At 38.0% G+C, this 15,230-nt stretch overlaps 1 protein-coding gene across 1 annotated transcript in view; it reads left to right on the top strand.

Annotated features, from left to right (window-relative positions):
* Positions 1–15,230, top strand: part of LOC150100948 (glutamate receptor ionotropic, kainate 2-like) — a 369,413-nt gene that overhangs the window by 29,570 nt on the left and 324,613 nt on the right. Inside the window, exon 2 of the mRNA XM_090401147.1 lies at positions 7,849–8,004. Within this exon, the coding sequence (XP_090257273.1) occupies positions 7,849–8,004 (156 nt within the window). The remainder of the gene's footprint in view (positions 1–7,848; positions 8,005–15,230) is intronic.

Below are 15,230 nucleotides of genomic sequence, written 5' to 3'. Positions count from 1 at the left end.
CTCAGGCAGCACATAAAGAAAGGTATGCGAGGATCAAGAGTTCTAGATCTCATCATTTCATCAGAGGATGTAATTGTTAGAGGAGTTTCACAGTTTCCTCCAGTTGGTGAAAGTGATTGAAGTATTCACCTGTGTTGTGGCTAGTCATGTGGAGACTTGCGAGGAAAGGATATATGTGGAATTATAATGCTGGTGATTATGACAAGCTTAGGAGACAACTTGGAGCTATAACATGGAACGAGGAGTTGAGTGATGAGGAGTTGCTGCATGGGAACTTACAAAGGAATACATACCAACATCAATATACCTATGTATCTCAAAGGCCAAATAAGGTAGGTGTAAAATGGATGAATGTGGAGCTTAAGAATGAAATCTGGAAAAAGAGTACTTTGGAGGAAGTATAAGATGAATCATGGTAATCAGTCACATGAAGAATATAAAGAATAGGACACGAGAGTGACTCAGTTAGTAAGGAAAAGTATAGCATGCGCAGAAATTGGCAGATCAGGCTAAGAAAAACCCTAGAGAGTTTTTTAGATATGTGACAAGTAAAAGGAAGAACGAACATGGTAACTGCTGCAGAAGACATTGTTGAGGTATTCAGTGATCAATTTATAAGGGTGTTTCATCCTGATCTTGGTGGAATCATGAGGAACTTAAGTGTAGAGGACATAGGAGAGGATGGCTTAATTGTGAGTGAGCAGGAGGTATTTGAGGAAATAAATAACATTGATGTTAATAAGGCGATAGGATTTGATTACATATTACCAAGCATCTTAAGGGAATGTTCCAAGGAACTGACAGTAGCATTGGCATGCCTGTTTAATAAGACTTTTGCAATAGCACAGGTTCCAAGGGAGTGGAAGGAGGATAAAATTGTTCCACTGCATAAAGGTGGTGATAAGGCTGTTGCTTCAAATTATAGGCCATTGTGTATATCTGGAGTTGTGTTGAAGGTCCTAGAGAGATTGGTGAGAAGTAGAATACAGAAATGGGTCAATAACAGCAGTATTCTCTTTGGTTATCGGCATGGGTTTGTTAAGAGGAGATCATGTTTCATTAACTTTCTTATGTACTATAAGAAGGTGACAAATACCTTAGACAAGGGAGATGCATGTACAGTGCCGTACTTGGATTTTGCAAAGGCTTTTGATACACTGCCACAAGACAAGCTCTTAAATAAATTAAAACAGATGGGATTGGATAACAGACTTCTGTGCTGGATTGGCAACTGGCTGTCGGATAGGTATCAGAAAGTTGTATATAGGGATGCAGTATCCCGAAAGGGAAAGGTTACCAGTGATTTGCTGCAGGGGTCAGTTTTGGGGCCATTGTTGTTCAATTTGGGTTGGGTTTAACTAGTGATATCCAGCTGTTTGTGGATGATGCAAAACTGGGGAGAGCAAAGCACAGTCAAGCTGATGTTAATGCCTTACAAGAGGACTTGAATAGATTGCATGAATGGGCAGGTAAGTGGAACTGTCAGTTCAATGTTGCAAAGGGTAAGGTTTTGAGATTTGTTAAGCAATGATGGGATGCAAAGTATACACATGGTAGGAAACTTTAATGGAAGTAGAGGAGATGAGAGATCTAGGTGATGGTGGACAAGGACCTGAAATTCAGGTGCCACATTGCACAAGTTGTGAAGACATCATATTGAATAATGTCAATGATGCAGAGAACACTGACATGTAGAAATAGAGAGGTCATGATTCCATTGTATAAGGGGCCTTGATCATGCCTCATATGGATTGTTGTGCACATATTTGGTCACAATGTTTTCATGGTGACGAGGAGATGTTGGAAAGGGTACAGAGAAGATTCACAAAGGTAGTCATTTGACTTTGGAATGTGGAGTACTAGGACAGATTGAGAGAATGTAAGTTGCAGAGTTTCGTGAATAGGATGAAGAGGGGGGGGATATGTTTGAGACATATAAGCTGGTTGGGGGGGGGTTATTATTATTATGGGCAACTCCAAGGAGTCCATAGACACATCGAGGGAGGCCCTAACATCATGTCAAGAACAACTATTCGACATTCACACAGTATCTATCATACTTCGCCTTGAACTCGTATACAGTCATGGCACCCACAACAGACTATGGCAGCTTATTCCACTCATTCACCACTCTCCAAGTAAAAAACCTAGCTCAAACACCCTTGCTAACCACACTCTTTCCCAGCTTCCATGTATGGCCCCTAGTCCTCTCACTACCAGTCCTATTCTCAAAAATATCTTCTGAATTAATTCTATAGAAACACTTCAGTAATTTGAATGTCTCAATCGTACACACCTTTTCAGCCTATCAACCAATTTCTGCAATCCACAAATCTTCAACCTGTTCTCAAAAGGTTTATTCCATAGACCTGCTATCATCTTGGTCACTTGTCTCTGGATCCTCTCCACCTCTTCCCCATCTAGAAGAAACCCTGGCGCACATATCTGGGTACAGTAGTCTAGATGGGGTCTTATCAAGGCTCAATACAGAGGAACAGTAACCTATTTGTCTCTGCTTTTTAAAGTATTTTTCAGTACCCAAGTGATTTGATGAGCTGATTTAGCACTTTTGCAATGTGCCCCCTAAACTTCAACTACATATCCACCAACACTCCAAATCTCTGGCCTCGTCAATCTCCTGGAGTACAGTTCCACCATTGTGATATACTGCTGCTAATCTTTTCACTCTAAAATGCTTAACCTTACATTTTGCCACATTAAATTGACATCCATTCTCCTTAGCCCAGTCCTCCAAACTATTCAAATCATCCTGCAAAATTTTGACATCCTGTGCACTCACTATTGCTCCACCCAACTTTGCATCATCAGCAAAGAAATGAACGGTTCCTCTCAAATCCTTTCCTGTATCGTTATTGAACAAATTGAACAATAGTGGTCCAAGAACAGAATCTTGCAGCACACCCCTACTCACAGGCCGTCTTTTGGATTCTACTCCTGAATAAACCAATCTCTGATATCTCGCCGTCAACCACCCTCCTATCCATCTCACCAACCCTATATCCATCCCCATATGCTGCAGTTTACTGATTAGAATTCCATGTGGTATCCTGTCAAAGGCCTTAGCAAGGCCCAGTGGAATCACTGTAAACCCATTACCCTTATCCAGTTCAGCCATCACTGTTATAAAACGTGAGCTAGTTACTGAGGCATGATCTACCCTTCACAAAATGTGCTGTCCCCCCATACAGTATCCCATTTTCATCTATCCAATCCTGTATTTTCCTCTGGACTATTTTCTCCAAGACCTTGACAGCGATTCCTGATATGCTGATCGGTTGGTAATTTACAACAGCAGTCTTGGAACCTCCTTTATGCAGTGGAACTATTTTCCTCTCTTTTCACCCCCTTGGGAATAACCTAGACCCCGAGACTTAAATTAAACAAAATGATCAAGGGCACTGATAATTCGTTAGCCACTTCACGTATGACACGAGCTGGTATACCATCCAATCCCACAGATGTATTGACATTGAGGTTTTGTAATAGACTATTCACCTCCACTTCATTCACCACAATTTCCGCATAAGCTGTTGGTTCTTTCATTCCTGCAATGTCACCACTTGGATGATATGCTCTTGCAAAGTGCTTGCTTAGTAATTCATCTATATCAACTGATTTGGTTACCTCCCTACCATTAGCATTCTTTAAAATCATTCTGCCATATACATTTTTTCTTTTACTTGCAACATATCGAAAAAACTGCTTGGGATTCTCTTTAGCCTGCATGGCTAATGTACTTTCATAATCGGCTTTTGCTTTTGTTACCACGCTTGTTACCCTTCTAGCCTGTGCTTTATACCATTCATGTGCCTTCTGGTCACCTTTCTCCTTAAATTCCCTCCACAGTTGTTTATTTTTTTCCAGCTCAAGCTTAATGGTGTCATTCATCCATTTAATCCCTACTTGATTTATTATTTGGCCTCTAGGTATACAGTCAACCATTGCCTCATACAAACACTTCTTAACTGCCTCCTATGCACTATCAACATCCAGCCCTTGCAGTTTTATATGCCATGGCACTGAACCAATCAAACTCCAAAGCTTGTCATACTTACCAGCCCGATAATTCCACATGTTCCCTGTCTTAATTGTAAATTCCACACCTTTAGCCACCTCCCAAGTCAAGATCCTATGATCACTCTCACCAATTGGTGGCGACGTGGTCATATTCGTTACAGCCAAATTCTCAGATATAATTACTAGGTCAAGCACTCTCTGATCCCTAGTAAAGGTAGATATGGAAGAGAATTTTCGTAGAATGGGAGAGGGGAGTAGAACAAGAGGCCATTGCTGGAAACTGTATAAGGAGGTGAGCAAGGGAACGAGAGGCAGGTTCTTTGCATGGAGGATCGTTGGTGAGTAGAATGCATTGGCTGAGTGTGTTGTGGATGTGAACACATTGAATCAGTTTAAGATGCTGTTGGATGAGCATTGTATGCAGTAGTGAGTTTCTCCCGCAATGAGTCTCTGACCCCATGGAGGTCAAATGTTAATAATGATAATAATAATAATAATAATTTATTTTATTTATTTTTTGTGTGTGTGTGTATGCATTGTATTGAAATATGCAGTATTTCAATTTCTGTTCCTGCTGGGATATAACATTTTGCCGTTCTTACTTTCCAAGTGTAGATTTCTTAATTTAATATGACAGAATCTTTCAAACCCCGACAAACTCTTATTTCTGGCATTTCTAGTGTTCACACATATATTTAATCATTTTCAACATGGTATTACTTTTTCAAGTTAGCTATATTGAAAGTTTATTTTTCACTTGGTTAGACTATAATAAATTTAGTTTAATCCTTTATCCAAGTGTGGGCAAACAAAGGTTGCACCTGAAAGTATCTTCAGGACCAGGGTAAGGTAGTACAACACCAGGCAACTCGTTGCAAAAGTGGAGCAAGCTTACATCACTCCTATCTCAGTATCTCCCATAATGAAAAACACATCTCCTTGCTGATGTGTATAATGTTATGCATTAAGGGAAGGGCCACTACCCAGACTAGTTTCGACCTTTATTGAGGTGTTTTAAGTAAAGACCTCTCTAAAAATTAGATGATTCCGAAAGATCGCCCAACTCAGCTTTGTTCCACTCGGTGACAGGCTCACCCCGTCACCAAGAAGAACTTCTCAGGGTTGGCTTTACCCAGTGGCAAGCTCACCCCACCACCAGACAGAGTCATAATCCCAGTGGTGGCTCTACTCAGAGACAGGCAAAAACCTACCCCAAACAGAGCCTCTCATATATATCTATCCAGCATGGGAGGTAGACCCAAACTTTGACTAGTTTCGACTTTTATTGAGGTCTCTTCAGTGGGAGCTAGGCCCAGATGTGGAGATACCATGCAGAAGCAATAGTAAGGTCATCTCTACCTATGGGAGTTGCCAAAAGGTGCGCTACCTTTTTTATTAAATTATTCTGGATTTAGAGAAAGATGTTGAAAGTTTATTTTTCACTTGGTTCGACTATAATAAATGTAGTTTAATCCTTTATCCAAGTGTGAGCAAACAAAGTTTGCACCTGAAATTTAGTTTAATCCTTTATCCAAGTGTGAGCGAACAAAGTTTGCACCTGAAAGTATCTTCAGGACTGGGGTAAGGTAGTACAACACCGGGCAACTCGTTGCAAAGGTGGAGCAAGCTTACATCACTCCTATCTCAGTAGCTCCCATAATGCAAAACACATCTCCTTGCTGATATGTATAATGTTATGCATTAAGGGAAGGGCTACTACCCAGACTAGTTTTGACCTTTATTGAGGTCTCTTCAGTGGGAGCTATGCCCAGATGTGGAGATGGAGATATCAGGCAGAAACTCTAGCAAGGTCATCTCTACCTATAGGAGTTGCCAAAAGGTGTGCCATCTTTTTATTAAATTACTCTGGATTTAGAGAAAGATGTTGAAAGTTTATTTTTCACTTGGTTCGACTATAATAAATGTAGTTTAATCCTTTATCCAAGTGTGAGCAAACAAAGTTTGCACCTGAAAATATCTTCAGGACTGGGGTAAGGTAGTACAACACCGGGCAACTCCTAGCAAAGGTGGAGCAAGCTACCATCAATCCTATAATGCAAAACACATAAATTAAGGGAAGGGCTACTACCCAGACTAGTTTTGACCTTTATTGAGGTCTCTTCAGTGGGAGCTATGCCCAGATGTGGAGATGGAGATATCAGGCAGAAACTCTAGCAAGGTCATCTCTACCTATAGGAGTTGCCAAAAGGTGTGCCATCTTTTTATTAAATTACTCTGGATTTAGAGAAAGATGTTGAAAGTTTATTTTTCACTTGGTTCGACTATAATAAATGTAGTTTAATCCTTTATCCAAGTGTGAGCAAACAAAGTTTGCACCTGAAAATATCTTCAGGACTGGGGTAAGGTAGTACAACACCGGGCAACTCCTAGCAAAGGTGGAGCAAGATACCATCAATCCTATAATGCAAAACACATAATGCAAAACACATCTCCCCACAAGGAGATGAGGCGCAAACTTTGTTTGCTCACACTTGGATAAAGGATTAAACTAAATTTATTATAGTCTAACCAAGTGAAAAATAAACTTTCAACATCTTTCTCTAAATCCAGAGTAATTTAATATAAAGGCACACCTTTTGGCAACTGCTATAGGTAAAGATGACCTCTCCATTGCTTCTGCCCGTGTCTCCACTTCTGGGCCTGGCTCCCACCGAAGAGACCTCAATAAAGGTCGAAACTAGTCTTAGTAGTGGCCCTTCCCTTTATGCATAACGTTATACATATACATATCCGCAAGGAGATGTGTTTTGCATTATGGGAGATACTGAGATAGGAGTGATGTAAGCTTGCTCCACCTTTGCAATGAGTTTTCCAGTGTTGTACTACCTTACCCTGGTCCTGAAGATACTTTCAGGTGCAAACTTTGTTTGCTCACACTTGGATAAAGGATTAAACTAAATTTATTAAAGTTATCTTATAGTTTATTTTTGTCATTTGTTTCAGCAATAATAATAATTACTCAAAATGGTTGATCATACGGTTTAGATCATGACATAAGTTAATGCTGCTGTTCACACTGGTGAACTTTTAGAATGATGGATTAAAAAAACAAAAACCCTTTTATCTCTCAAAGGAATTGTAGATGAGGCCATTTGGCCCTAACTTTGTAGAAGCTGAGAGACAGCCAGTCCAGTTGCATAGCTAAGGTGCGGTGGGGGCAGAGGGAGTGGTCTGCCCCAGATGGCACTTTGAACCTTACCCTATATGTTGTTTTCACTTTTTGTAGTATTTTTGGTGTGTATTGAGGAGGCAGCAAAAGCTCTAGCAATGCCACTGATCCAATTGCAGATAGCTGCCCAAGACTATCAGTAATTTTAATTTGCATCTGGGGAAAGAGAGTATGGCAGACATCTGCTGCCATCTTATGGTTCCTAACACTCTGAAATAGTGAGTTCTGTAATCTGTTTTCTTGAGTTGAAGGATGAAAACACTCCAGTTTCCAGGAGAAAATAAAAAACATTTGCCTTGTTAAAGATTGGCTGACTCAGAAACTGATCCAAGCATGGCTTAGAAAGAGTTCTTGTCAGCGACTAGAATCAAACTTATAATGGTCTTTCTTCAGGTGGCCTAGCACTATGAATGCAAATGCCATTTCCACAGGGCTACACATGCCTGTGATGGATTTTAATTGTAATCATATTGCACAGAGAGATAGAGAGAAAGCCTTGTGTTACTCATCAAAAAAAAAAAAAATATATATATATATATATAGTTTTTCTGTACCTAGATGATATTTAACATTTTTACATTTATTACCGAATAATTTATGATTTTTAATATCAATATCAGGTGGCCTTTTTGACAATTCAGATGAAGAGCAGGAGTTGGCTTTTAAAATTGCTGTGGATTTCACAAATAGTAATCCTACAATATTGACAAATTCTCGTCTTATAGCTGCAGTAGAGAGATTGGAGGCACATGATAGTTTTCGGGCAGCAAAAAAAGGTGCGATCATTGCTTTCAATATTATTGTTGTTATTATTATTATTATTATTATTATTAGTGTAAATATTATTATTATTAATGAATTTTTTGAATAATGAATTATTAATTGAAAAGTGTAATGTAAGAAATTATAACACTGTTGCCTAAATATTATAAAATATATGTCATTCTCTGAGTGGTAATGATTAGTGAAAGTAAAGTGATGTACCGAATTGTACACATAGTTAGTGCAGAATTGTAAAGTTGTAAAATTGTCAAGTTTCATTGTTCATTAAATTAAAGATACCAAGAAATTATATACCAAGTGTAAGCAAACAAAGTTTGCACCTGAACTATTTTCAGGACTGGGGCAACTCATATATTGAAGCTAATGACTTCACATCGACTTACCTTAGTATCCCATACAGTGGCGCACTCAGAATTTAACCTTTGGGGGGGGGGCGAGTTGAGTAGATGTTTTGCTAATACACACTACACATCGCATACGACCTATAACTGAGCATCTGCAGTGATCGCTAATTTCATAAGTAGCACACAACATAAATAAAAAAAATGAATTTTAATTAGGAAAAGATTTTTGGAAATTTTTCTAGTGTTTTTTCCTTTTCTTTAGGGGGTGCCCGGGCCCCTTGGTCCCCCTCTGGGTGCACCACTGATCCCATAATGCAAAGCACATATCCTTATGGGTATTTATAATGCTATGCATTATGGGAAGGGTCACTACCCAAACCAGTTTTGACCTTTATTGAGGTCTCGTCAGTGGGAGCCAGATCCAGAAGTGATAGTAAGGTTGAAGTTGTTGTCGATTTTTTTTTAAATTTTAATTATTATTGTGAAAAGTGAAATGAATGCACATAGCATTATCAATTGCATGTTAATAAAAAAAAAGAGCCTGTGTAGCTCAGTGGATGTGGCGTTTGCACACTACGGTGCTTGGCCGCACGAAGGAAGACTTGATTTCGAGTCTAGTCGGCGACTAGAGGAAATTTTTCTAAGCCTTTTTTCGACCGGTTCCCGAGTTAGTTGATCTCTGGCACGGGCAAGCGGGTTTTTTCTCCCAAAAACTCGGGTTTTTCGTCCCGTAAACTCAAGAAAATTGACCGTAGAACCCACATTATTTCAGTCATTAAATATGAGTATTAGGGTTAGGGACCCACGAGATGGTGGCACCTGTAGAGCCATCTCTCTTCACTGCATGCCACTTAATTAGTGAATCATACGTTGATAATACGCCTTGGGCCAGCTATCTCTGATTGGGTACCAGTGGAGATTGAACTGCCCACTCAGACTCCAAAAAGTTAGATAGGGCTAAAAATGGCCTCGCCTACTCCCTGTATATACAGGAATAAAAAGGCATTAGCTGATTTTTTTTTTGTTTAATAAAAAAGTAATTGTTAATGTGAATTGCGAATAAAAATGAATTGTAAAATTAAAATGTAAGTGAGAAAATGCAAAAATAGCTGTTTATCTGTTTTAATGTAGAACTGTAACTGTAAATTGTTTTTGTTAACATTACTATTAATTTTAACATTAATTACAGTATTACATTGTCCTAATCATAATACTTTTAATAACATGCAACAAAATATACCCTGCACTCATGTAATTTCTTTGAAAGATAATAAACTGCATTTAAAAATTTAGTGCAAATATTATTATTATTACTGTAAAGATTATTATTATTAAAGGGCAACTCCATGAGTTTGTAGCCTTGCTGACTACACTCTTGCTTAATTTCCATGGATGGCCAATAGTTCTCTTGCCACCAACAGACCTTTTCTGAAAAATTTCCTCTTTATTAATCCTGTAAAAACCTTTCAGTAAGTCATAAGGGAATGTTCCAATGAGTTAGCCTCCTTGGTTTACCTTTTAACAAAATCTTGAAGAAGGACAAGTCCCAAAGGAATGGAAGGAAGGCAAAATTGTTCCACTTCACAAAGGTGGCGATAAGGCTAAAGGCAACAATTATAGGTCTATCTACATATCTGGAGTGTCATTTAAGGTATTGAAGAGGTATTGGAAGTTTTTTTTTTCACTTGGTTAGACAATAAATTATATATTTAGTTTAATCCTTTTTACAAATGTAAGCAAACAAAGTTTGTGCGTGAAGTATCTTCAGGACTTGGGCAACTCATGGTAAAGGCAGTATAAGTTCTCATCACTTGCCTTAGTATACCTCCCATAATGCAAAGCACATCTCCTTGCAGACATGTATGATGCTATGCATTAATGGAGGGCCACTACCCAGACCGGCTTCGATCTTTATTGAGGTCTCATTAGTGGGAGCCAGACCCAGTGGTGGTGGTGATGATGATAGCAAGGTGGAAGTAATGGAGAAGTCATATTTACCTATAAGAGGTGCCAAAAGGTGTCACACCTTAGTGCCCTCTCTTAATGCATAGCATTATACATATCCACAAGGAGATGTGCTTTGCATTATGAGGGATACTAAGGCAAGTGATGAGAACTTATATTTACCATCTTTACCACGAGTTTCCCCAGTCCTGAAGATACTTCAGGTGCAAACTTTGTTTGCTTACACTTGGAAAAAGGATTAAACTAAATATATAATTTATATTGAAGAGGTAGGATACAAATATCGGTTAATAACAGTGGTATTCTTTGTGCTTGTCAGCATAATATGGTGTTAATTTTTTTATATATTTTTTTTAACATTTTATTATTTCTCAGATAAATTACATACATTATATGAAGACAATTATGCATAACAAATACTTTCTCGTACATAAAGTTTTTTTTAAAATAATAATAATAACAATAACTGTTTACAACATATATTATTATAATATTCATAATGATGATTATTACAGATGTTTCTTTGCAATTTTACACTCTATATATACAATATCAGTGGATATAATCACTCTATATTGCATACTTTTTTTACAGTTATTACATACATTTCATTACATATGATACATTACTTACATTTGTTTACATATGATACATTACTTACATTTGTACATATGATACATTACTTACATTTGTTTACATATGATACATACATTACATGCACTTGGTTACATGATACATATTGGATGAGAACTAATTTCTCGAAGCTTATATGTAAGCTTATCTGAGGAGGTAACTCGAGGCAACTAATAATAATAATAATAATAACAATTTGCATGTCTCAATTATAGGTTTGTTAAAGGGAGGTTGTGTTTTACAAGCTTGCTTATATACTATAACAAGGTGATGAATATATTGGACATAGAAGAAACACATACAGTGGTATACTTTGATTTTGTAAAGGCCTTTGATATATTGCCACAATGCAAATTGGTCACTAAACTGAAACAGATTGGATTGGATGAGAGACTAGTGAGTTGGATAGGTGAATGACTATCAGCAAGTTGTTTATGGAGGGGGGGGGGGCACTATCTTGAAATGTAAAAGTCACTAGTTGTGTGCCACAGTGGTCAGTTTTGGAACCATTGTGATTTAATTTGTATATTAATGATATTGCGATAGGTTTAACTAGTGATATACAACTGTTTGCAGATAATGCAAAACTGGGGAGAGTGATGAGGAATTATACAGATATTATGGCCTTACAGGAGGACTTGAATAGATTTTATGAGCGGGCAACAGTATGGAACTGTCAGTTCAATGTTGCAAAGTGTAAGGTTCTTAAACACCACCACTCCAAGGACACCTTGGAGTGGTGGACAAGGATCTGAAGTTCAGAGGTCACATTGCACAAGTTATGAAGACATCACATCAGATTATGGTAATGATGCAGAGGACTAATAAAAGTTAAGAGGTTCTGGTTGCATTGTATAAGGCCTTAATCATGCCTTGTATGGTGATGAGGATACATTGGAGAGGGTCCAGAGAAGACTGACTACAGTTGTAACTGGTCTTTGGGATGTCGGATATGAGGATGGATTGAGGGAATGCAGTTTGCAAAGCCTTGTGAATAGGAGGAAGACAGGAGATATGATTAAGTTCATAAAGGTTTGTTTCCAGGTTAATATGGAAGAAGTTTTTAGCATAATGGAAGAAAGGGGTAAAAGAAGGGGACATACTTAGAAGCTGTATATATTCAAAGCACAGTTTGATGGGCTCTTTGTATAACAGTGTTCACCTCATATGATGGGTCTTTTGAATCCATGGAGGTCCGGTGTTAATAATAATAATAATAATTTGCACGTCTTAATCATATCACCCCATTTCTGCCTATCAACCAATTTTTGTAACTAACAAATCTTTAATATATCCTCATGAGGTGAATTCTATAGACATCATCTTGGTCACTTGCTTTTGGATCTCATTCCTGAGATCCTATACACCTGCTCCTTATCTCAAGAAACCCAGGTAATCAAATCTCTATATAGTAGTCAAGATGAGATCTCATCAAGACTTAATCCTTATCTCTGCTCATTAAGGTGTACTTTCAGTAATCAAGTAATCTGATTAACTGTTTTAGCCACTTTTGCAATATTCCCGCTAAACTTCAACTCCCTATCTGACATCACTTTTAAATCTTTAATATCATCAGTTTCCTGAAGTATAGTCCGATAAATATACACATTGAATTAGAAATCTTTTTGTTTCTTCACAGAAATCAATGGTTTCTGTATAGGCATGTGACTGCCAATACCAATCCTCTTTAATTCTCTGTGCATATGTCGGTGAGATATGGATCAGGAACAGCCTTCACTAAATGCTTTGGTCAATAGCTGCACCACAGGAAGTTCTGTTTGTCTGTACAAGCTTTCTCGGATGATGATGATCTCATTCCTGAGACTGTCTTAGAACCACAGTTATGCCTCTTGGACAAACAATGTAGGATATTTTTCTACTGATTAAACACCCAGGATATCTCACTTTTTGAGAAACCTGTCAGCTTTGCTGTTTTCAAGACCATGTTTCCAGCCAGATGGAAACCCACAATAAGCCTTTTATAGAAGTCCAAAAGATCCTTTGCTTTACCCATTGTAATCAACAATATTGACAATTACTGACCAGCAGCAACATTCTTAAATAGTCGCCTAGAACTCATAATGACATATGCATGATAGTATATTCCATATACACTGCATACATGAATTTATATACATGAAGGTTTCTAATTCAGTGGCTGGTATATGTAGTACACAACTAATAACCTTTTCACCCCAAAATGCATAACTTTACACTTTGCTACATTAAACTGATATCCATTCTCCTTTGCCTATACTATGACTGTTTAATTATTATAGGATGATTATTATTATTATTATTATTATTATTATTATTACAGGTTACTCCAAGGAGTCATTAAACTCATCAAGGGAGGCCCTAAACATCATGCCAACAACAATTCAAATTTGCACAGTATCTATCATACTTTGCTTTGAACTCATTCACAGTCATGGCATCCACAACAGATTCTGGCAACCTATTCAACTCATTTCCTACTTTCCAAGGAAAAACCCTAGTTCTGACACCCTTGCTAACTACACTCTTACTCAGTTTCCATGGACGGCCCCTAGTTCTCCCCCCACCAGATCTGTTCTGAAAAATTTCCTCTCAATAATTCTTGTAAAAAACTCCATAGTAATTTATGTGTCTCAATAATATAACCCCCTTTTCTGCCCATCAACTGGTTTCTGTAATGCACAAATCTTCAATCTGTTCTCATAAGGTTCATTCAATAGTCCTGCCTACCATCTTGGTTACCTACCTCTGGATCCTCTCCACCTCTTCCTCATCTCCAAGAAACCATGCCACCAGATCTGTATGCATTAGTCAAGATGAGGGTCTTGTCAAAGTTTGATAAAAAGGAACAATAACCTGCTTGTCTCTGCTCATCAAAGTATTCTTCAGTAACCAAGTAATCTGATGAGCTGCTTTAGCCACTTTTGCTGTGTTCCCCCCCCCTCCCCAAATATTAACTCCCAAGTCTCGCTTCATCAGTTTCCTGTAGAACAGTTGCACCAATGTGGTATACAGTCTGCCAATCTATTTAAATCATTCTGCAGAATGTTGACATCGTCTGTATTAACTATTGCTCTACCACTTTGTATCCTTGGGCAAACAACTGAACAGTTCCTCTGAGATCCTTTCCTATATTTTTAATGTTCAAATTAAACAGTAGTGGTCCAAGAACAGAATCCTGTGGCATGCCAATAGTCACAGGCCGTTTTTTTGACTCTACTCATGAATAAACTACTCTCTGATATCTCTCCATCAACCATCCTCTTATCCACCTCACCAACCCTATATTCATCCCAATATGCTGCAGTTTACTGATTAGAATTCCATGTGGTAATCCTGTCAAAGGCCTTTGCAAAGTCCAGCAGTACCATTGTAAACGCATTACCTTTATTCAACTCAGCTGTCACTATATTATAAAACATGAGCAAAGTTACTGAGGCATGATTTTACCCTTCACAAAACCATGTGGCCCCCATAGAGTATTTCATTTCCATTTATCTATTCCTGCATTTTGCTCTTGATCAATTTCTCCAATACCTTGACAACAACTCCTGATATGCTGATTGTCAGTAATTTGCTACATCATTCTTGGAGCCTCCTTTATGCAATGGAACTATTCCCCCCCCCTCCCTCGGGACTAATCCAGAGCTGAGACTTAAAATAAACAATATGGTCAAGGGCACTGACAATTCCTTAGCAGCTTCATGTAAACTTGATCTGGTATACCATTCAATCCGATAGGTGTAATCACATTATGGTTCTGTAATATGCTATACACTCCCATTTCATTTACCTTAGTTCCCATATAAGCCTTTGCCTTTCTTGTTCCTGCGATATCACTGCCTGGATGATATACTTTTGCAAAGTATTCACTTAGTGATTCGACTATTTCTACTGATTCAGATACCTATCTGCCATCAGCATACATTAAAATCATTCTGCCATAAACGTTCTTTCTTTTACTTGAAGCATATCGAAAGAACTGTTTGAGATTATATTTAACCTGCATTGCTAATTTCCTTTCATACTTTGCTTTTGTCATTCTTACCACACTAGTTAACTTCCTGACCTATGCCTTGCACTGTTCATGTGCCTTCTGGTCACCTTTCTCCTTAAATTCCCCCCACAATTTTTTCTTTTTTTGCAGCCCCAGCTTAATGATGATATTCATCCATTTAACTCTCACTTGATTTATTCTCCTGACTCTAGGTATGCAATCTGCCATTACTTCCTTCAAACACTCCTTCACCACTTCTTATGCACTATCAACATACATCCCT

The sequence above is a fragment of the Typopeltis vanoorti genome, chromosome 12 (assembly GCF_054136105.1).
Source record: "Typopeltis vanoorti isolate ZY-2024b chromosome 12, IOZ_Tvanoo_1.0, whole genome shotgun sequence".
Classification (NCBI taxonomy): Eukaryota; Metazoa; Arthropoda; class Arachnida; order Uropygi; family Thelyphonidae; genus Typopeltis; species Typopeltis vanoorti.
Note: the sequence above shows the minus strand (reverse complement) of the source record. Positions and strands in the feature narration are given on the sequence as shown.